This window comes from Schistocerca nitens, chromosome 2 (genome assembly GCF_023898315.1).
Source record: "Schistocerca nitens isolate TAMUIC-IGC-003100 chromosome 2, iqSchNite1.1, whole genome shotgun sequence".
NCBI lineage: Eukaryota > Metazoa > Arthropoda > Insecta > Orthoptera > Acrididae > Schistocerca > Schistocerca nitens.
Genome location: NC_064615.1, coordinates 1,187,833,948 through 1,187,858,810, shown reverse-complemented (window position 1 = coordinate 1,187,858,810; position 24,863 = coordinate 1,187,833,948). Strand labels below are relative to the sequence as shown.

At 39.0% G+C, this 24,863-nt stretch overlaps 1 protein-coding gene across 6 annotated transcripts in view; it reads left to right on the top strand.

Annotated features, from left to right (window-relative positions):
- Positions 1–24,863, top strand: part of LOC126237526 (caskin-2) — a 445,207-nt gene that overhangs the window by 382,822 nt on the left and 37,522 nt on the right. For all 6 annotated transcript variants that reach the window (XM_049947703.1, XM_049947701.1, XM_049947702.1 and 3 more), the window contains 3 exons: positions 20,077–20,168; positions 20,501–20,596; positions 21,023–21,277. In XM_049947703.1, the coding sequence (XP_049803660.1) occupies positions 20,077–20,168; positions 20,501–20,596; positions 21,023–21,277 (443 nt within the window). The remainder of the gene's footprint in view (positions 1–20,076; positions 20,169–20,500; positions 20,597–21,022; positions 21,278–24,863) is intronic.

Below are 24,863 nucleotides of genomic sequence, written 5' to 3'. Positions count from 1 at the left end.
TTCACTATGAAAATACATTTTTGTTTTCAGGAGGAACCCTCACTGAATGAATCTGCAACTAGCCGGACCTGCTGACATAATTCTTCATTCAGGCTAATGCGGCGAGTGTTAAAGCTGCAATAATATGCATACAACGTGGCATGCTATGCGCTAGTCTACGAAATTAATGTTTTCCGTGTTCCTAAAGTAACAATCATTAAGGACCTTTTTGCCTGTAAGTCAAGTTAGTGAATATAAGTTTTTCTGTCTTATTACACATCCAATTTTCGAAAACACGCGTGGTACATACGAGGCTACATTTGTACATCGAACGTTTTGGTTTTGCACAGTTTTGAGAAAAACATAAAAAAGTCCTCTGTATTTTCTACCAAACATCTAGAGCTTTTTTGAGGAAATAGTTAACTGGGACTAGATTTAGGACACGCTGATCAGTGACACTGCAACGTTTCTCAAGGATAAAAAAGACTACAATACGACGACTTGCTGGATACATTTTAACAATCAAGCCATCTACATCTACACGATTACCCTGCAATTCAATAGTATGTTGTAAATGAAATCATTCCGATTTTGGCTGTTAAAATATTGTTTATTAGATTGCAGTTTCGAAACGTGGTCACTTTCAAGCATTATAAAATTGACAAAGGTTGAAAGAGAAATTTTCAAACCTACTTGCGTGCTATGTTGTAACCTACTCAATAATGTGAAGCTTTGACATGATGTCTAAGAGCAGTTACGGATGTTATTTATCTGTTGTTCCTTACACGTTAGAGAGCAAGTGAAATAACAAAATAAAAACTTAAGTTTAAATTTCGTGTAGCAGAAGTGGTAACAAGATCACAAAAGCGGCAAAGATGTAAACCAGGGATCCCCAAACTATTTTGGACAAGTGACCCCTTTTCCAAAATGAACTGTTACCTCAGACCCCCATGGCCAAATTACCTACTTTTAAGATCAACCCCCTTATTCATAATGGTCCACTAGCTTAAAACAGCTGCTACAGAGGTCAATAGAAGAAGACAGAGTGAGAATTAGCAATGCTTTAAGTTAGCAGACTATTATGAATAAGGGGGCCTGTCTTTAGTTTTTTCCTATTGATACAAAATATCTAGGTACTAAGGTACCAGTGGGAAAACTTTGCACTTGGTTAAGTGAGTAAAGTTGACTTCATTTTCTCATCAAAATTTAACAAAATGAAAAGACATACATTTCAGTAAATATCAAGTTTAATTTATAATGATTATTACAAATTAAGTACTTAAAGAATCTTAAGTAGGTAGTAAATTATATTTAAAAAAGTATTAATTCGCAAAGAGAAAATGAAACATTCAGTGTGATGGATGAACCTGATGACTATCTACCAATGTAGCTACATCTGGTTCAATATTGGTGAGTTGCAGCCTTAAATCTCCACGTTCGTTGATTGTAAACACTCGTAGATATGAACTGTGGATTGCAAAGATGCTAACATATGGAACTGATTTCATGAGGTTTGTGAAATGTGCGCACAGGAAGGAGAAAAGTGACGGAAATATGTATTAAATATAAACGGAATGCACCAGCGATACTCACCTATAACTACTCAAGTTAAACGATGAACTTTTTTCACAACAGGAGGCCACTGCCGAGGGTAGTTGTACAGCGAATACACTAGCTAACATTTTTGTTAAGCATCTCGAAAGGAAGTTCTTTAAAAAATTCCACACCACAGCCTATAAAACTGAATATTATCGTAGATATGCACCTGACAGGTTTGTGTTACTTAGAGGACCACTCGTTGACATACACATAAAGTCAGCACAACTCACTAACATGTACACTAACATTAAGTTCACCATGGAGGCAGAAAAACAACACGCTATTAACTTTTTGAACTAGAAAGAACGACAGTGGGGTTGACACATCTGGCATCTATCGTGAGCTCACTAGCGCTGATAACGTTGTCCACAATAATTCCTGCCACCCACGAACCCACAAGAAGTCATTTTTCCATTCTATAATTCGCAGACGAATCAGTCTTCACATAGAACAAAACGAAATTAACAATGAACTAGCGATTCTTAGACATATAACATTGAACAACGGTTGTTCTGCGCCAATAATGGATAAAATGTTTGTTGCAAAATTAGTAAATCACAGTACTACTGACGAGATCACATTCCAGAAAGAGGAAGAAGCTAAAAGTAAATATTTATCCCTACCACACAGCGGATCTGTTTCTCAAAGAGTAGGTAAACAATTTCGCAATACCAAAGTTTTTACTTTTACTGTGATTACTTCCGTACTCACAACACATTAGGTTTGAACATACATCATAGTATTAAACACAATAAACCTTACATGCGATTTAAAGTTTATCAGATTATATATGGAGAATGCAATAACTCTTATATATTGGACAAATTGGTAGAAGTTTTAACATTCCTTTTAGAGAACACAGTAACACCAATGATAATGGTAAATCATCCTTCGTGAACCATATTCGAGTGAGGAAATGCAAGTTACGTAACATTGAAAACACTTAAGAAAGTCTCCACAGAATCCGAAAAGGAAGACAGTTTGATTCTTTAAAGAGGTCGAAATTTATGGGTAATTTCGATACCAGCCAAAATACAATTTCAATGAACAGACCTACCTTTAAAATACGAAATTACTGGATCGCTTCAGCAGCATTTAAGTGGATGAAAAGTGTCAGTCCTAGCTCAGGTGGATCAGTCCTGACTCACACTCAGTACCCAGGACCGGTACTTTTTGTCAACTATAATTCCAATTCTAGATTAAAATTCACTTATTTTCATTTAAAAACGGCTGTTTTATATTAAATTAACTTATAATGACTAATAAGTTCGATGATTTTATTATCAATAATATTAAAGATTTTTGAATAATCTTCCTCAGACATTTTGTACAAGTGTAGAACATGGAAAAGATCTAGTAAATTGGGCTTTAAATAATTTATCAATGCTACAGATGCATCTACTAGGATATAATTATTGTGGACCGTTTACTAAGCTTGAAGAAAGTCTAACACATGGAGATAAAGGAATTAATCCACGAGATGAAGCTTGTAAACAACATGACATCGCCTATTGTGATCATAAATATTTAGAATCCAGACATCAAGCTGATAAAGAACTTCAGTTAGCTGTGAAAGAAAGAATGCATTCAAGTGATGCTTCATCATGTGAAACAATAGCTGTAACTGCAGTTAGAGGAATAATGTATGGGAAATGTAAATTAGGAATATGTTTAGCTGTTGATGAAAATGGTTAGAGTTTATAAAAGTTTCAACAGTGGTTAAAAAGTTGTTTCTATTTTAATTACTTAATCTATATAAATCAATAACTTTACTATTGATTGTACTTTGTTACCAAGTTTCAATATTAAACCAAAATCAATTAAAAATAAATTATTTAATGAACCATTACATACTATTGACCAATTTTTAAGTGACACAATAAAGAAAGAGACGTAAAAAACTGGTGGAAATTAATTTTTTACATTAGGTATTCCCTTTGGGAAAACGATTATCGAATATCTAACAAAAAGGAAAGAAGATACTGAATTAACAAAATATGAAGGTGGATTTTTACCATTACTATTAGCTGCATTAACATATCTACCAACTACTATGAACCCTTTCTGGTAGGTCTTCAGCAGTCACAAATTCAGTAATAAAAAAGAAAAAATATGATAAAGAATTAGAAGAACAAAAATGACATAATTTAGCAATGGAAAAGGAAAGAAGTGGATGTCGAAAAAAATTTCGAAAAAATTATCAAAATGTATGATAACCCTTCATATCTAATTTTGATAGAGAAAAAGTTGGTAAGGAATTAAAAATGAAATGTTATCATGACGATTTTATGATTGCTGAATGAGGTGTTGTAAGAATAAAGGTATACAATTTGTTTTTGATTCATTTGGAAGACATATACCTAAACTACTAGTTAACTATTCAGAAAAATTAATCTATAGTACAATATCGAGTGGAGCAAAATTTTAATGAAGTAATTTGTGCTCATTTGTGTTTGTTTTAAAAGTATTATTGGATAATTAAAAAATTTAATATGTTTTGAATCTTATAAATGGACATTTTTGGAAATTTTTGGAAATAAGCTGCAGCCTTCAGGTCACACAATTAATGGTCAGATAAGTTTGGCAAACATAAAGAATTCAAAGCATGAATTGATCCAAAAATAGAAAGGTTAATTAAACAGTTTGATAAAGAATTACATGCCATTCTTAAAGCAACTTGAGGATATATTAATTTTAAAGCTAGCAGAATAGTAGATATAAAAGATCCAGTAAATGGTTATGATGCTGTTACTACACAATACTTAGGAAAATAATGTGTTACTAACCTAAATATACAAGTATTCTAACACAGTTCTACAATTATCTCATTAAAACACATATTAGTGAAAAAGTTATACAGGTTCATCATGATAATTTTAACAATATAACAAGTCTTGATGAAAAAATGGAAAGCATGCATACTGATCTTACGTTTGCTTTACATAGGTCTAATAAACTAGGTATGATAGACAAAATAATTGAATTTACTTTTATGACTGGAGATGAACAAAAAATACACAGTTTTCAATATGATTTCAGGGTTAATAGAATTACTGCTCCTAGTAAGATGATAATAAGCGAATTGGAATTTGATGATTTAGATATAACAGTAAGTGTATCTGATAAACTATATGAAATAAATACTAATAATAATCAATAACAGTACACAAATCAAATTTTCTAATTGTAAGATTAAAGGATAAAGGAGAAACTGTTCCAGTTGGTGTAAAGTTGATTATATTTTGTGAAATAATTTAAATTCTATTAAATTTTTCATGTATATAAATGGAGAATCACATTTACTATTTGAAGTGTAAAAATTTTAGTAAAACAGATAATCCGCACAGGGTAACAGCTTAAAATGGAATATAACAAATTGAATACAGTATGTAGAACTAATAAGAGGAAATTAGTTAAATAATTTTGTAGGTGAAGGTCTAAAAATTTGAGAAGAAATTATTAATGAATTCCATAAACCAGTAACAAAAACTTTTAACATTAAAAATCTTGGCATACATCATGATCTGTATCTTAAAACTGATGTATTCTTATTGGCTGATTTTTCTGAAAATTTTAGAAAAACCTGTTTTAAAACTTATTATTTAGATCCATCTTGGTATTTTACAGCACCTGGCTTATATCGGGATGCAATGTTGAAAATAACTAAAAAAGCACTTGATTTATTACATGATTATTATTTGATTTTAATGGGTGGAAAGTTAATAAGATGAGAAATATCACAGTATTCTAAAAGATATGTTAAAGCAAACACTAAATATATGGAGGATTTACCTAGTGGTGGATTTAAATGGGGCGAACCAAATAATTATGACTACAGAAATAAGTGAAATGTCAGATACTGCTAAAACTGGAGATATTTTTGAAGCAGATTTAGAATATCCAAAAGAGATACATGATTTACATAAAGATTTACCATTAACTCATGAAAATAAAATTGTACGAGGAACTAAAGTAAGCAAGATGTTGACTTTCTGAATGACAAACTTAATTATGTATCTCAGTGTAGAAATTTTAAACAGTGTCTCTCTCTTGGAATGAAAATAACAAAATACACAGAATTTTAAAATTTAAACAATCAGATTGGTGAAAGAAATGTATAGATTTAAATACAAAGCTAAGAGCTAATTCAGTGTTGGGAAAAGTGATGGAAAATATAAGAAACAGAGTGGATATGAAATTAGTGTCAGATGGAGATAAATGTGATAAGCTTATAGCATAAATCAAACTTTAAAGCAAAAACTATATTTAATGAAAATCTTTTTGCTATTGATACAAATAAAAAAATGTGTTCAACAAACCAATCTTTGATGGTTTGAGTGTACCTGATTTATCTAAAGGACTGATGTATGATTATCACTATAGAATAACGAAACCAAAATATGGAGAAAATACTGAATTACGTTATGAAGATATGAACAGGTATATCTACAGCTTTAAAACTGAAGAGTTTTATAAAGACATGAGGACGAGATTGATCAGTTTTATACTAGTGATTATGCTGAAGATAATATTTATATTACTCCACAAGTAAACAAGAAATTTTTATGAAAAATGAAAGATGAATGCAATGGAAAAGTAATTGAATAATTTTGAGGGTTGTGAGCAAATATGTATGCTTTAAAGTTGGTGATAAAACAGAGAAAAAATCTAAAGGAGTTAAGAAATGTATTCTTTAAAATAGGATAAGTTTAGAAGATTATAAATGTTGTTTGTTTATCAATAGAAAACTGTACATAAAAAATGTTTTGTGATGAAAAACATGAAGTCTATACAGTTGAAATAAACAATAAAGCGTTGTGTCCTCTTGATGACAAACGATATGTTTCGGAAAATAAAATATATACATTGCCATATGGGCATTACTAAATATTAAAAAATCTAGTAACAATTTTTCTATATAAATGGAGACTCTAATCAAGAAACTCAACAAAATGATTTATATAATATTGCTGGATGTGAATATTTAAACACTAGATAGACAGAAAAAAAATTGTCTAGAGCTTAATAATGAGTTTAAGATTATTTTACAAGATAGATATAATTTAATTACTGATTGGGATTTTACAATTAACTGAAAAACAACAGATGAGACCGAAATATAAAGGAATGAAGGATCTTAAAAATAGAAATAATGAATTTATGATCTGGAAGTCACTCTGTAAATTTTTTTAAAGATTGTACTTCCTTTGTATTAAATTTTATACTTTTAAATGGACACTACACAACAGCTATAGCGGTGTGGTGACTGTCTAGAGAAAATAATATTAATGAATTTTATAAGGATAAATATTGAAAAGATAGTTATTGTTGAAATTGTAAAGAATGTAAAAAATGTTACCCAAAAATTGAAGTTACTTGTGAATGTGGTAGAACTGTGGCTGCTCAAGAGGAAATAATTCGAAAAATTTTGGGAAAGGAATAAATTTCTTACAATCACTACAATTCATTTTATTAGTTTTCTTACATTCACCCTTTATAAATAAAGCTATAATTATTTTCTAAGGTTCACCTTTAGTGAGAAAAAAATAATTTATTGTAAGTGAATGTGATATGAAAAATATTCTTTTTAATTTTTCTAAGTAATTTAATACAAAATAGACTTTTTTAAATGAAAAACATGAATGTTGATGTACAATTGGAATTATAGCAGATAAAAAGTAACTTGGCTTAGCCGAGTGAGCTTGGACCGGTTGTTTTTATCTACTCATTCATGATCTATCCAGTGTTTTTTGACATGGTTGGCTTCAGCTGTGTTAATCCTGGTAAAGATTATAGACCGTGCTTCGCTTATGACTGCTTAGCACGTGTTTCTTTCTTACGCCTGTATATTACTTGCTCTCGTTTTCTGCACGTGAACCGGTAGTTTTAACGATATCTGAGATTTTAGGCTGCCTTGCTTACTTGTATTTTTTGGTGTTGTTTTATTGGGATTTGATAGTCACTTCATCTTTTTACCTACTTTTAATCTATGTTCTCAGTGTCGTTTGTGGATTCTGTTGTTATTTAATATATATTTCTGTCACATTTGCTCCTTTATGTGCGCGCATTTCACAAACCTCACGATATCGACTGCATGTATTAGCATCTTTGCACTCCACTGCTCATATTCTATGTATGTTCATATCTTTGCCGCTTTGTGATCTATTTACCACGCCTGCTACACAAAATGTAAATTTACTTCACCAGCTTTCTAACTTGTATGTGGAACAGCAGATAAATTCACAACACAACAAGCAATTTCTCTTAGACATCACGTCAAAGCTTTATAATATTGAGTGGGTTACAATATTGCACGTGTAGGTTTGAAAGTTTCACTTTCATCGTTTGTCAATTTCGTGATTACGTTCATTACATTTGACGACTGATTGGTTTGAGAATGCTTGAGAATGACAAAGTGTCGAAATATCGGTTCAATAAATAAAGCCAAAAGCGGAATGCACTCATTTAAAAACTTCACGAAGATCCGATTATCATCAAATCTATGTTATTTCTCTACCGTTCCACTCAGTTAACGGCGCGCGGGAAAAATGAGCAGTCTTTTGTGTGAGCTCTGATTTCTCTTATTTCATTGTGACGATTACCTTCCCTATGTAGGTGGGCACCAACAAAATATTTTCAAAATCGGAGGAGAGAGTTGGCGATTGAAACTTGATGAGAAGATCCTGCAACAGCGAAAAATGCCTTTGTTTTAACGATTACCACCGCAATACACGTATCTTCCCCTATTTCGCGATAATACAAAAGCTCTGCCCTCGTCAAAGATCATGTTCGTGCAAATGAAATCCAGTCCAGGCAAAGCATGCTACCATTAATGGTAGGCTTGTGAAATGGTAGTTATATTCTTGGAAGAGATACATAGTTACGTTCGAGTTTGCATTCGGTAGGGCCTGTAAATGGTAGAGATGTTTATAGACTGTAATAACATTCGGTAGAATTATTTACTGGCTCACATATTTTTCAGTAGATAAGGTATTTGTCGGAGGAAGGCAACGGCAAACCGCCCCATTAGGAAATCGCCTAGTACAGCGGTGCGGTCCTCCCGCATCGTTGCCCTAAGCTCTGTAAAGAAGCGTGGGTCTTCATTTCCGTTTTCCAAGGTATTTGTGTTAGCATATTCCGTAAACGGCAGAATTGCACAGCGGCATTTACTCCTGTGGAGGTCAGCAGACGCATCCTCGGTAGTCGCTGTGGCGCGCGACTTTTCTGACTGCGGCTGTGTTTATTAATTCATATAGCTGCCGCGGTGGCCTCTCTCGTCACCGTTTGCTGTTTCTGTTGATGGCAACGCAGTCGTGACTAGGCCGCAGCGTGAAGCACGCCTCTCCTCTGTCCATTCGTTACCACCATCATCTTTGAAGAGCCCTACCCCTCTGTAGAACAGTATTCAATTCTTTGCCGTTTACTGTCCAACTCCTGCAATTCTAAATTCCAATTTTCCTTACGTCCTCCCTAACATCTTCCTGCCGCCTCAGCTTTGGTCTTCCAACTCTCCTCGTCCCTTGAATACCTTCTGAATCATTTAGGTCTCACAAGGAGACGGCGCCACCGTGGGGTTGAGGATTTGTCCGAAATTTTGTGTGGTATAAGAGGACCCCTAACACCTCACATGGTTAAAATATTATGACGCACTACCAGGATAAAACCGCGAAAAATAGATCCAAAGTTTCTTAGGTGGCGTATGAGTATATAATGTTTGTCTATCGCCGACCCGCCTTCCGGCGTACATGGTTAGGACTCGGACCCTTAAAAAAAACAGAGGTGTCGGGTTCGATTTCCCCTCTGGCACCTTTTTTCTTCTGTTTCATTTTCCTCTGTTATTCCAACAATTATTCAGAAAGTCTCCCAAACCTACATTATCTTTATCAAATTAGTTACATTATTGAATAAAAATTATTTTCTTTTTGTCCAACAACACAATTAATGGCGGTGGGTTTTCCATTTTTCATTGTAATAGTGTATGAGGAGGACCATTGGGTTTTTAATCAGAATAACAAAGTCGATTGGGAAACATTCAATTTTTATACATATAATAATTATAAACAAGATTTCTTCCGGATATGTCGATGCAATTAAATTATTTTCCATTAACAGCTTTTCATAATACACCACTGCGTCCTTCAATCGTAATTTTGATACATCACTATCAATGGATTCTTCAGGAATTTCTTCTCCTATTCCAGACGAGCCAGCAACTTCTTCAGTCGACATGTTTAACCTCGGATCGGAATAACACGTTGAAATTTGAAACAGGCACATCTGTTCACGACGAAATCGAAAAACAAACTGCCATTTACTTCTCACGTCTCGCACACAGTCCTATGCGCAGATGATCGTTATAATCCCAAGGGACCCTTACAAAGTCTCTTTGAACCTTGAAACCCCATAAAACCAAATAGAACAACGAGCACGTAAATTTTTCAGTCAGTGAAAGACTTTACGTTCTTGAGCTAAAATAATGTTTTAAAAATAATGTAGGTCTGAGAAACTTTTTGAACAATTGGTGGAATAACAAAAGAAAATGAAACAGAAGGGAAAAAAAAAGTGCTGGAGGAGGAATCGAACCCGAGACATCTGGCGTAAGAGTCCGTGCTCCAAGCATCTACTCCAGACGGCGGCTCGGCGATGGTCTAGCAAGACTCATAAGGCACCTAAGAAACTTTGGATCGATTTTTCTCGGGATTTTCCGGGTAGTGCGTCCTAATACTTTAACCACGTGAGGTGTTAGGGGTCCTCTTTCACCACACAAAATTTCGGACAAATCCCCGACCCCACGGTCGTGCCGTCTCCTTGTCAGTATATCATTTCAGCCTTTTAATCTTAATGTAACTGACCGTGTCTTGTGAATTATATTGAGTATATAATTCGTCGTTGAATACATTCCACCAGCACCATATTCTTCCGCAGCCCCAAGAATTTATCTCGACATCTTTGTTTCAAATATGGAGTATTGCTTGTCATTGAATTTCGTTAATACCCACATTTCAGCGCCGGCCTCATACATCACTACTTTAGGTTTCCTAAACAGTAGTTTACAACTCAGATGTTCTCTCAGACCACGGTATACTTGTTGGCGGACAATATTAGTTTTTCAAATTTACAGCTAACATTGTTCTTACAATCAAAATATCCACGGGTGTACTGCCGGTCTACAGTGTACAATGGGCACAATATTTCGGCGATGATACATGTCGCCATCATCAGGTGAACTGACGGACTGAGCTCCTGATGATGGCGACATGTATCATCGCCGAAATATTGTGCCCGCTGGACACTGTAGACCGGCAGTACACCCGTGGATATTTTGATTATCAAATACTTCGGGAGAAACTCGAGAATCACATTGTTCTTACATTTCGCAAGTATACTGCCCCTTTCATCAGTTTCAGCGTTTCCGGTTAAAAATTGACATTATGAGTTGCAAGAAATTCCCACACATGTCGATTATATTTTATTTGTCTTCCACATAAATTTTCGATGTGAAATTCTTTTATTAGTCGTAAATCCTGAGAATCCTTGTCCTGCTGAACTTGGCGAATAAATGAATGCTCGGAGACAGTCACGACGAATACTTTGAGGAAGAAAGGAAGATAAGGTTTAATTTTCTGTCGACGACGTGGTCATTTGGACCTGGACACGAGCTCCGATTGGAAGAGGATGGGTAGAGGCATCGGCTGTACCCGTTAAAGGGGATCCGTCCCTGCATTCACCCTAAAGCATGTAGGGAAACAACGTGCAAAAAATAATAAAAAGTAAGAGGCTGACCAGAAGAGGATTTAGACACCGCTTCTCCTGGATACCGTCACCACGTTCCTCGATGCCAGATAACTTGACCAACACTTACGCCGTACTGATCAAGAAATGCAGCACCCTACTAAGTAAGTGGTTCGTGGACAAAGCATGTTTCGTAATGCTGGCTGTCACAGGCAGGCACAGCAGTGGCCACTTACATTCTACGGTCAATTGCTGCAGTCGAGGATGCAGAAATTCGTTTCGTATTGTTGACAACTGAGGAAGTAGTCGCATATTTGTGGGAGGCGGTGGAAGTGGTCGGTGAGCTGCGGCGCCCACATTCGTGCCCCCACATCCCTCCTGAAGCGTCCTGTGCTGCGGCCATATTTTAGTTTGCTCTCGGAAGCCGCGACAGCCCTCCGGCGGGCGGACACACTGATTAACGACCTAGCCGGTCCTTACCTCCGCAGTATTTTTTCTCCCTCTTCGGTTCCTTAGTTGGAAGTCTTAAATCGTCATTGGGGAAGGCACCTCACATGTCCGGGAGGGCACTTTGGAATGCTAGTGTGGCACATTTTGACGCTTTTCCGTCAAAAAATGAAATGAAAACCGTAATTCTTTCTGCAAGAATCGTATAATTTAGTTTGCGAATGTGATTTGATTGGCAGACAAATATACCTACAACTTAGGGAGAAGTCGGAAGGTAAGAGACGAGGTACTGGCGGAAGTAAAGCTGTAATGACGGGTCGTGAGTGGTGCGTGGGTAGCTCAGTTGATAGAACACTTGATAAAGGTCCCGAGCTCGAGTCTCCGTACGGCGTACTGTTTTAATCTGCCAACTTCGAGAGACGTAAGAGGAGTTATCCTGATCTGAAACTTTCGCAGTATAAATACTAACAGAACTATATAACACTATGCACCAATATTGATCGAGACGTATGTGCTACATTCGTCAACTGAAAGAGTAATTCACAAGCGAAAATTGTATTTAAGGTTTCTGATTTCATATCCAAATTCGTCTAAAAGAGCAAGCAAGCGCATTGAACTCTTACATGTGGCGTATAATTTACACATCATGTAAGTACAGCGGCATGATAAGTTCAGGAGAAAATATGCAAACCAATCAAAAATGTAAAAGTGCTACAGATGCATCTTTTGTGCCTAGACTCATACATACTGTTAACAGCTTTTAGTCAATCTTATCAGCTGAAAAATCCAGCCGCATCTGGACGTACTTAAGGTTTCGAGATGCCTCTGCATCTACTCTATTTTCCAAATTCGACAAAGGCCCTCCAGCATATTGTTTCGGACGGTGGGGAACGACATCGCAGAAGGTAGCAGAGCCGCAATGTGAGAGCGTTTTCACAATCGAATAAATACTGATAAACAGCATTCAATATGAAATATTTCTCCTTCATCATTTTGAGTTGTATTGTTTGAATAAACAAACGAGCAGTGGCGGCTGCTGTGTAAGAGCACCCTAACTTTGGACACCTTGCGGATTTATTGGCTATTTTTCTGTGAACGCTGTTAAACGTAACACGGCTGCTGCAATCTCAAAGATACGGCACTTGATAAACGATGTGCATGTGCCATTCAGCTAGAAATTTACGTCAGTGCCACCAGGTGGCGGCACACTTTTATTCCCGTTTGCTCGGCATAAATCGTGATGGAGGATAAGCACACTCCTTATAAGGGAACCTCCCCATCGCACCCCCTCATATTTAGTTATAAGGTGGCACAGTGGATAGGCCTTGAAAAAATGAACACAGATCAATCGAGAAAACAGGAAGAAGTTGTGTGGAAGTATGAAAAAAATAAGCAAAATATACAAACTGAGTAGTCCATGTGTAAGATAGACAACATCTAGGACATTTCGAGCTCAGGAGTGCCGTGGTCTCGAGGTTAGCGTGAGCAGCTGCGGACCGAGAGGTCCTTGGTTCAAGTCTTCCCTCGAGTGAAGCATTTAATTTTTTATTTTCAGACAATTATTATCTGTCCGTCCGTCCGTCCGATGTGATCAATTTTTTGGGAGTGATTATCACATCCACAAGAAAACCTAAATCGGGCAAGTTAGAAGAATCTTTTTACCCATTCGCCAAGTGTACAAGTTAGGTGGGTCGACAACATATTCCTGTCGTGTGACGCACATTCCGTCACCAGTGTCGCATAGAGTATACCAGACGTGTTTTCATGTGGAGGAATCGGTTGACCCATGACCTTGCGATCAAATGTTTTCGATTCCCATTGGAGAGGCACGTCCTTTCGTCTACTAATCGCACGGTTTTGCGGCGCGATCGCAAAACACAGACACCAAACTCATTACAGTGATCAGAGACGTCAATGAACGAACGGACAAATAATAATTGTGTGAAAATAAAAAAATTAAACCTTTCATTCGAGGGAAGATTTGAATCAAGGACATCTCTTTCCGTAGCTGCTCACCACGGGACCACGGCGCTCCTGAGCTCGGAGTATCCTTGATGTTGCATATGTTGCGCATGGACTACTCAGTTTGTCTATTTGCTTATTTTTTTCATAGTTCCACACAACTTCTTCCTGTTTTCTCGATAGATCTGTGTTCAGTTTTTCAAGGCCTATCCACTGTGCCAACTTATAACTAAATCTGAGGGGGGTGCGATGGGGAGGTTCCCTTGTTAGATATGCTAATTCACTCACTATATACTCTAGTAAAATTAGATCGGACGTCAGTATATGTTAAAGTTGTACTGACAGTAAACCTATTTTGTAGATTTCTGAATGAGCCGTAGTATTTTAAGTTACGAATTTTGTCATGTAGTAATCCATTTGTGGCGCTAAGAATCATAAGGGGCATAAGGCACATCACAGTCGTTTGGGAGGCTGTAGCATTTATTCGTGCTTTTGAAATCTATTGTTCTTATGGTGAGTCAGGTTTATCTGTACTATAGGCCCACATTGCATATATGAAAATTCACGAAAAGCTGTAGCACTGGTTTCTCTGATATTCTTTCAAATGTGAGATCGACGGTGGTGTGTGTTAGGCCCTCGTGGATCTCAGCGCCTCATTGGTATTCTAGTCAACTGACCTTGTTGGTAGGCATTATTAAGTGAGTTTAACCATTTGCACCAACGGCACTTCGTGTTTGGAGTTGGTTGTTTACTGTTCAGGAATCGGCTTTCGTGTGCAGTTTTGAAGCTATTTTAAATGCTAACAGAAAAGTAAAGCTGTGGGGTTGGAGCGTAAGTCGTGCTTTGGTAGCTCAGTCGGCAGAGCACTTGCCCGCGATAGGGAAACGTCCCGCGTTCGAGTCTCGGTCCGACACACAGCTTTAAACTGCCAGGTGGTTTCATTTCAGCGCACGCTCCGCTGCAGAGTGAAAGTCTCATGCTGCGAACAGAAACGTAAATTACCAGGAAACGTCAGCCGCAAAGGAACTGGGGCCTGCTGGAACAGATCTTTTGATTGAGAGAGTGACAAAATCAAATAAGGGTGACTATAAGCGAACATTTAACAAGGAAGTTTACAGTTTGAACAAGTTGTATAGATGCAGCGTAAGAATAGCTATCTGATTTTCAGCACGGAACTAAATCCGTGAACTAATACGTGTGTTAGGGATCTTATACATCCGTCCGAAAAAAATGGAAAAGGACGAAAACTCCCACTCACCCAAAAATGTGAAACGGAAAGTTGAGAAAGCTTACACATTATTTTGTTATTGCCCTAAACTGTACTTAATTATGTGCAAAACAACAAAATTCCACAAAAACAATTCTTGCTTTTTTCAGATAAGTTATACATTTTATTATTGTTGTTATTACTGTTTTTATTATTATATGAAGTGGCTGTAGTTGTAAAATCTTGTTGAATAGCAAACTGATATACAGCAGATGCAAACGAAAAAAATTTAATTGTAGCTGTAAACTAGAAAACCTGTTTTCCATAAAGTAGGGCTTTGCAGTAAAATGTGTGCTAGGACATGAGATGTGACCATCGGAGGCGGCCTTAAGCACCCGACAATCGTCAAGTGGTGAGCGTGAGCAAACGCCCCGAAACTACCTACAACAGATAATTTGGAACCCCACTGACGATGGAAATACTCGTATATTGGATCTAAAGGCAACAAATAGATCTTGTTGTATCCTGCCTACTCGTCAAATATGGGGTGCCTCGGAATCCTGCTTTCTCGGATCGCCAGACAACAATTCAAGCAAATCGTATTAATTAAGTTTATTACAAAAGGAAATGATCCCAGTGTATACACATATGTCGCGAGCAAAGGGCGACGGACAAACAAGAAATCCCTTCAGTATATACATTTGCAATACAAGTGAAGGAATACAGTTCGTAGGTCGCTGCTGTACTAGTGCCGCTGGGGAAGTCGCAGGATTGCGATAGTCTTCAACTACTGTAGGCCGTGGCTCTTCGTGTGGAGGGCGCCGCCGCTGCCGTCAGCTTGTCCTCGTGCAGTTGGATGCTCTAACCTTCGCGCCTGGCGTGCCGGCTTTTGCATTTACGCCGGAATAGATCTGACGTCTTTTTGAATGTTCTCATTCAAAATGGAATCAGTGACAAATGATGCATTTCTAGTAACTGATTACCAAAGTGCAAATGGCAACTAAAACAAGCAAAAGGATCCAAATGTTCGGCATACTGGATGATCAAGGTGTAATATCTTAGTTTGGAACTTGAAACATTTGGCTCAGGACAGGAGGAAGTAGAAGAATGAAAGAAGTTTGAGACTATTTGAACATGAAGCTGATTGATGCGTATGCAGTAGAACAGGTCATGATCCGAGGGATCCTCCATTATACAGGGTGGTCCATTGATCGTGACCCGGCCAAATATCTCACGAAATAAGTGTCAAACGAAAAAACGTAAAGAACGAAACTCGTCGAACTTGAAGGGGGAAACCAGGTGGCGCTATGGTTGGCGCTGCAATAGGTCAAACGGATATCAACTGCGTTTTTTTAAATAGGAACCCCCATTTTTTATTACATATTCGTGTAGTACGTAAAGAAATATGAATGTTTTAGTTGGACCACTTTTTTCGCTTTGTGATAGATGGCGTTGTAATAGTCACAAACGTATAAGTACGTGGTATCACGTAATATTCCGGCAGTGCGGACGGTATTTGCTTCGTGATACATTACCCGTGTTAAAATGGACCGTTTACCAATTGCGGAAAAGATCGATATCGTGTTGATGTATGGCAGTTCTGATCAAAATGCCCATCGGCCGTGTGCAGTGCAAGCTGCTCGGTATCCTGGACGACATCATCCGGACCGTTCGCCGGATAGTTGCGTTATTTAAGGAAACAGGAAGTGTTCAGCCACATGTGAAACGTAAACCACGACCTGCAACAAATGATGATGCCCAAGTAGGTGTTTTACATCAGCATCGATTGCACCCGTACCATATTTCTATGCACCAGGAATTGCATGGCGACGACTTTGAACGTCGTGTACAGTTCTGCCACTGGGCACAAGAGGAATTACGGGACGATGACAGATTTTTTGCCCGCGTTCTATTTAGCGACGAAGCGTCATTCACCAACAGCGGTAACGTAAATTGGCATAATATGCACTATTGGGCAACGAAAAATCCACGATGGCTGCGACAAGTGGAACATCGGCGACCTTAGCGGGTTAATGTATGGTGCGGAATTATGGGAGGAAGGATAATTGGCCCCCATTTTATCAATGGCAATCTAAATGGTGCAATGTATGCCGATTCCCTACGCAATGTTCTACCGATGTTACTTCAAGATGTTTCACTTCTTGACAGAGTGGCGATGTACTTCCAACATGGTGGCTGTCCGGCACATTGCTCGCGTGCGGTTGGGTTGGGTTAGATTGTTTGGGGAAAGAGACCAGACGGCGAAGTCATCGGTCTCATCGGATTAGGGAAGGATGGGGAAGGAAGTCGGCCCTTTCAGAGGAACCATCCCGGCATTTGCCTGGAGTGATTTAGGGAAATCACGGAAAACCTAAATCAGGATGGCCGGACGCGGGATTGAACCGTCGTCCTCCCGAATGCGAGTCCAGTGTCTAACCACTGCGCCACCTCGCTCGGTCGCGTGCGGTTGAAGCGGTATTGAATAGCATATTTCGTGACAGGTGGATTGGTCGTCGAAGCACCATACCGTGGCCCGCAAGTTCACCGGATCTGTCGTCCCCGGGTTTCTTTCAGTGGGGAAAGGTGAAGGATATTTGCTATCGTGATCCACCGACAACGCCTGACAACATGCGTCAGCGCATTGTCAATGCATGTGCGAACATTACGGAAGGCGAACTACTCGCTGTTGAGAGGAATGTCGTTACACGTATTGCCAAATGCATTGAGGTTGACGGACATCATTTTGAGCATTTATTGTATTAATGTGGTATTTACAGGTAATCACGCTATAACAGCATGCGTTCTCAGAAATGATAAGTTCACAAAGGTACATGTATCACATTGGAACAACCGAAATAAAATGTTCAAACGTACCTACGTTCTGTATTTTAATTTAAAAAACCTACCTTTTACCAACTGTTCGTCTGAAATTGTGGGTCATATGTTTGTGACTATTACAGCGCCATCTATCACAAAGCGAAAAAAGTGGTCCAACTGAAACATTCATATTTCTTTACGTAGTACACAAATATGTAATGAAAAATGGGGGTTCCTATTTAAAAAAAAAAACTCAGTTGAAATCCGTTTGAGCTTTGGCAGCGCCATCCAGCGGGCCAACCATAGCGCCATCTGGTTCGCCCCTTCAAGCCAGACAAGTTTCGTTCTTTGTAGTTTGACGCTTATTTCATGTGATATTTGGCCCGGTCACGATCAATGGACCACCCTGTATACAGTCACGGTAAAGCAAAATCTAAACAAATGAAGACTACTGCACAAAACATACGACTACACATAGAGAGATGCAGAATGAAACACATTTGGTTGTCAAGAGGGCAATGCATGAAGCCTTCAGTGACTAATATTATCCAAATCTCTCAGAAGGCTGTTAGTGGCAGCAAAGTTAGTTGTCGAACTCTCATGGACGAGACAGGAACTGAAATTGAGGGCAGCAAAACAAAAGCAGGAATGCTTAACTCTGATTTCAAATGTTCGTTTACAAAAGGAAATTCGAAAGTATTGTTCCTTTTTAATTCTCGCATCACTGCAAAGATCAGTGGTATACATACTGTATTAGCGTAAGTGGTGTTGAGAAACAGAATGGCCTCCTCTATGCCAACCAGCATGGATTCTGAAAACATTGATAGTTTGAAACCCACTTGCACTTTTTTTCTATTTTTTAACTTCCAAAATGCATTTGACTCAGTACCACACTTACGCTTATTGTCAAAAGTACGATCATATGGTGAGTCAAATCACTGGACTAAGGATTTCCCGTCACGGAGGACAAAGGACACAGCTTGTTATCACGCATGGGGACTCGTCGGCACATGTAGAAGCAACTTCAGATGTGCCGTAGGAAAATATGTTAAGACCCTTGCTATTTATGTTCTCAAATATTAATGGCCTTCCAGACAACAATAGTAGCAACCTCAGACTTTTTACACATGAATCTGTCATTTATAATGAAGCACTGTCTTAAAAAACTGCACAAATATTCAGTCAGATTTTCATAAAACTTGGAACTGGCGAAAAGATTGGCAACTTGCTTTAAATGTTCAGAATGGTAAAGTTGTGTACTTCGTAAAACGAAAAAATGTATTATCTTATGACTACATTATCAATGAATTATCAGGGATATAAAATTGACTATTCGGATAGACTTGGTCACAGGTAAATGGATGGCAGACTTCAGTTCACCAGTTGCAGTCAGGATGCAGAGGAGATATTGCTTCCATAACAAATAGGCCTAACAAGAGATATTGAACATATGCAAAGAAGGTGGCTTTAAATGACGAATCCAGGAATATACCACAACCTCTCTACGCATCACTCCCGTAGCGAAAGCGAAGAAAAAATTGGACTAATTATAGCAAACACAGAGGAGTTTAAGCAATAATTCCCCCTGTATTCCATATGTGAATGTAACAGGAAAAAGCTCTAATAACTGGTACTCACTGCCGTGCACTTCACAGTACTTAAAAGGAGTATTTATGTAGATGTAATGCGTATGTTTGAATAAATAATGATAGGAAGTACTTCAGGTACCCCACATTGACCAATGAAGCAGTCAGAACACATTCTGCAGGAAGAAATCATTCAGTGAACTGTCGGGTAGATGAGGTGTTTTCCATAGTTAGCCATTACCAAAACTAATTGTTCCTTTATGAAATGAAACATTATTTGCTCACGTGCGTAAGCCACAGTATTAGTATTCTTCAAAGTTCATTTAATCAATGGAAAATTCATGATGGGATGTAACAGTATTACGAAACGGAAAGTTGCCACTCGCCATATGCTGAATCGCAGATAGGCACTACAAAAAGAGTGTCAAAAATAAATCTTTGTCAAAAACACACACACACACACACACACACACACACACACACACACACACAAATGAGCTGTGTGTGTGTGTGTTTGTGTGTGTGCCTATTTTTGACAAAGATTTATTTGTGACAGTCTCTGAGTTCATTAAACTTGAAAACAACCACAGTGTGCGTGTCTTAATCAAAAATTTAATGATTGAGCAGTATTTTTTCGTGTGTGTCACTTCTCTTTCACCCAGTGTGTTTCAGATGATTTTATTTTGATGTACCGATAGCTATTTCTAATTAAGTTTAACTGTTTCTAATTAGAATCTTTATTTTCAGAGGCATGTGACCATAGTGAAGTATACGAACTGACAGGAAAATCACCCGGATCTCAGTTCTCGTACCCCGCCTTCACATTCCCAGGCCCACAGGTGAGTCACATTTGATATAAACTAGTTCCAACACATTTACATTTCAGACCAACAAAGTTTCATAAGAGCAGATTTCAGCTGAAGTTAAATGATATATATTTATTTGCCAAAGTATACTTACGACAGCATAAAAATGTTATACTGGTGTTGTTGAGAGAGAAATAGAACACACAAATATCATGTATCAGCTTATTCACAGCTCAGTATTCACTTTCATGAATAATTCAGAGCATATGACAACCATTTATTTACTTCAAAGATATCATTAAACTGTACTGTTTCATTTGCTGCAACAAGTATGACTGTAGTTGTGTTTTTTGTGACATCTGCAGGGTGTTCAGTACACACAGTTAATGCATTCTGGCAAGAGTGCAGCCTACTACCACCAGATGTCTCTTCAGGAAGATCAAGGAATTGATATGACACAGGTGAGATGAAGACTGCAATTCCTACGAATGAATCATTTCTTCTTTTTAAAATAATAATAATAGTAGTAATAATGAGGAGGAGGAGGCTAACTTGACTTGGTAAATTTGACAATTCCTTTTAAAAAATTAGAGGCGGGGTCAGGAATTTTTCCTGCCTCGAGATGACTGGGTGTTATTGTGTCGCCTTCATCATCATCATCATCATTCATCCCCATTACGGTCGGAGGAAGGCAACGGCAAACCACCTCCACTAGGACCTGGCCTAGTAAGGCGGCGCGGTTCTCCCGCGTCGCTCCCCTACGCTCTGTAAAGGAAGTATGGGACTCGTCGTCATCGTCATACTTAATGAGCCTCCAAGGGTGTTAACCGAATGTATAAGTTGTGTCGTGCTGTTGGGAGAATGGTAATTTGGAACACACGTTGCAGAGTCCCGGGAGAGACAGTCCGGGTTCTTCGGGCTCCGGGTCGGGCTCCGGGTCGCGCCACAGCACTGCGAGCCTGGACAGCGGGCGGGCGTCCGGCTACCACCTGCTGGGGCCGAGCAGCGGCGGAACCGGACTGCGGGGGCCGGGGACGCTCTCGTCCAGCCCGCGGTGCTCCCTCTCCTCGTCCTCGCTGGGGTCCTCGGAGCTAGGCGGTCCCGCTGCCCGAGCCGAGAGGCTGCTGCAGCAGGGAGTGCCGGTGAGTGCTGGAGAACTCTCTCCTCATTGTCATTCTTTCTTGTCTCACAGTTAATATACTTTACTTGTGTGACACTCTCTGATGTCCTCGAACAGTGAAATATTATTGTTATAATGAGGACGATGATGGAGATAATGGTGGAACATCAACTGTAGTCATGTTGAAAGAATGGTCCCAACATTGATTTGAAGGAGGGAAGGGGGGCAGTGAAGTTCCTAAAACTGGATTTAAATTTTTGCACGTAAAGATAAGGTAATGGAAAGTTTTGGTGTTGGTATACCTGATTTGTTGTTTTTATCCTCAGTCTTGTATAATTCAAACACACACACACACACACACACACACACACACAAACACACACACACACACACGGAGAGAAAGAGAGGGAGAACATTGGGTAGCTTTATTTATAGTATTTGATCATGTCTCTCTAATCTTCACAACTGATTCTTGTAGAGTTTTCGCACTGGAAAATACAGGATGATTATAATTAATAATAACCACTGTAGAAATAACACCACTGGTCAGAATGACGTCAAATTGAAACAGAATATTATCGGAGAAGGGGGAAAACGTATGGCAGAAGAAAAATAAATAGTTACAAAATTATTAGTAGTGGTCGACTACAGATGACAAATGAATCGTAAAACGATGCCTGAGGTGTATGTTTGACGTTAAACAAACTGTACTACCCAGTGTGCACGGGTGTACAGGTGTGATACTGCTAGTTACGACAAGATTCACCACGGCAAGGTCGTATCACATTGGATCAATTTTTAATTGCCCTGAGGCTAAAAACCACATAAAAAACATTACTCGCATTGGTTTTTAATTGTCCTGAGGCCAAAAACTGCATAAAAAGCGTCAATCACATTGGTTTTTAATTATCCTGAGACCTAAAGCCACATAAAAAGCATCAATCAAAATCAGATCAGATTATTAATTTCCGTGTGAGTGGCACAAAACATGTTCACTACGCTGTCCACCGTTTTTTGCAAAAAGTTGAAATTGAGAAAGAGCATGTTCCCCAATTGATCGAAATGTTTCTGGGGTCAGGATCAGAATGTGTTGCACTATGTGTGCCTTCAGTGGATCCACGTTTGCAGTCGGAATACTGAACACGACATCTTTCAGAAAGCCTCACAGGCAGAAGTAATACGGATTGAGATCAGGTGATCGGGATGGCCAGGCTGTAGGGAGCAGGCGGCTGATAATTCTAGCATTTCTGAAATGGCACTTCAGCAGCTGTGCGGAGGTGTGCCATCTTGCATAAGAATGAGCTCATCCACACATCGACGCTGTCGGAGAACTGGAATGACGTGGTTGCACAAAGGACACTCGCAGCGCTCACCAGTGACTGTACAGGTAACGGGACTGGAAGCACCTGTCTCTTCGAAAAAATATGGCACTACGATAAGTGGTGCCGTAAACCCTCACCACGCATATTCGACAATTCTGTCAGGGCTTCGTCTGTCCACAAAATCTGCCACGGTCAGTGATGTCCACTTCCGTGAGCGCAAGAAATTCTAAAGCCGACGTCTCCCTTGCTGGCAGGTCAACAGGAAGCAACTCGTGCATATGGGTAATTTTGAATGAATAACAAAGAAGGATGCTTCGTAGCATTTTACACACCGTGCTCACGGTTATGTCCAGTGTTCAGGCAATTCTCCGTGCACTACATTCCTGTACTGCTGTGGCCACTGCTTCCACGGATGTCGAATCAATTTGTTTCCTACCTCTACCAATCTTTTCGAATTTCATTTTCTCCAGATCCGTGGCAGTCATTGGACCAATGCCTTTTTTCAAACACTTCACCGTCCAGAATTTCTGCAGAGCGACGTGTGCACAGTCATCATTCTTGTAATACAGTTTTACAAGCAGGGCACGATCCTGCATTGAGACAGTCGTGGCGAACGATGCAGATGCGAAAGGAGGAAAAGCCGTGTACCCGGCATTTTTATACCAACTTCGATGGGCCGTGTGACAGGCATTTTAATTTACATATTCTGACACATACAGCACCATCTATTGATCAATTTTCACACTATTTGTTTTCCCCCGTCTCTGATAATATTCCGTTGCAATTTGATGTCATTCTGACCAGTGGTGTTATTTGTACAGCATTTTGAATGTTTAAGTTCAATTATAATCTTTAACTACTGATTTGTATAATACAATGTAACGGGATAGATAAAAAAAAAATATACCCACCAAGTGACGGCAAGAGAACACCCACATAAAAATGGGGTTTTACTTATGCAAGCTTTCGGAGCCAGTGGCTGCTTCTTCTGGCAGATGGGTTGAAGGGAAAGGAAGAGACATGAAGGAAAAGGACTAGAGAGGTTTTGGAAATGGAATAAAGTCGTCCAGAATCCCAGGTCAAGGGAGATACACTGGACAGGATGAGAAGTCTTCCCTGATTCGTGGTTACGGGTGACATTTTGCAAACTGTACCCCTTTTCCTAAACTTCTCCAGTCCTTTTCCTCCACCACTCTTCCTTCCCCTTCAACCCTTCTGCTGGAAGAAAGAGCCACTGACTCTGAAAGCTTGCATAAGTAGAATCCTTTTTTATGCATGTGTTCTCCTGCTGGCACTCAGTGAATACATTTTTTTATCTATCCAATTACATTATATTGTCAAGAATTGTGTTATATGCTTTCAAGCAATACCTCTGCCCCAGAAGGCTCACGACACCACCTATACTCGCAAGAGCTGTCGGCCAGTTCCTCCATTACGGGAGCTCTCAAAATACTCTGTGATTATTTAATGTTTAGGTCTTCCAACTCTTCAGAATCGAGAGCAGGATGTTGGTGGCGTTTCCACTGGTCTTTTTATGTTTGCACACAGAATGCTTCTGTGAGGTGCCAGTTCCTGCCTGGATTTCCCAAAGTTTTGCTGGAACAGGTGTGGGAAAACGTTGGCTGTCATGGGAAAATTACTCACCCTCGAGACCAGCCTCGTTGGCTCTGAGAACCACCCATTTGGAAGGATTACCATCTCTAGACCAAATAAAAATGCCTCTGCTCCTGCAATGGGATACTGCCCCCTTATGACTGTCTACATATACAGCTACATAGATAATCTGCAAGCCACCGTACGGTGCGTGGCGATGTGTACCCTCTACCGCTACTAGTCATTCTCTCCTGTATTCCACTCGCAAATAGAACAAGGGCAAAACGCTGTCTATAGGCCTCCGTATGAGCCTTAATTTCTCGTGCGTCATCTTCTCGGTCCTTGTCTGCAGGGTTTGTTGGTGGCAGTAGAGTTGTTCAGCAGTCAGCTTTAAATATCAGTTCTCTTAATTTTCTCAATAGTGTTCCTTGAAGAGAGAAAAAAAAACAAAAAACAAAAAACAAAAAACATCGCCTTTCCTCCAGGGATTCCCACTTGAGACCGTGCTGTTCGAACCTACCGGTAACAAATGTAGTAGCCCACTTCTGTATTGCTTCTGTGTCTTTCTTCAATCCAACCTGGTACTGATCCCAAACACTCGAGCAGTATTCAGGGGGGGGGGGGGGGGGGGGGCATCAGCGTCTTATATGCAGTCTCCTTGAAATGTGAACCATATTTTCCTAAAATTCTGGC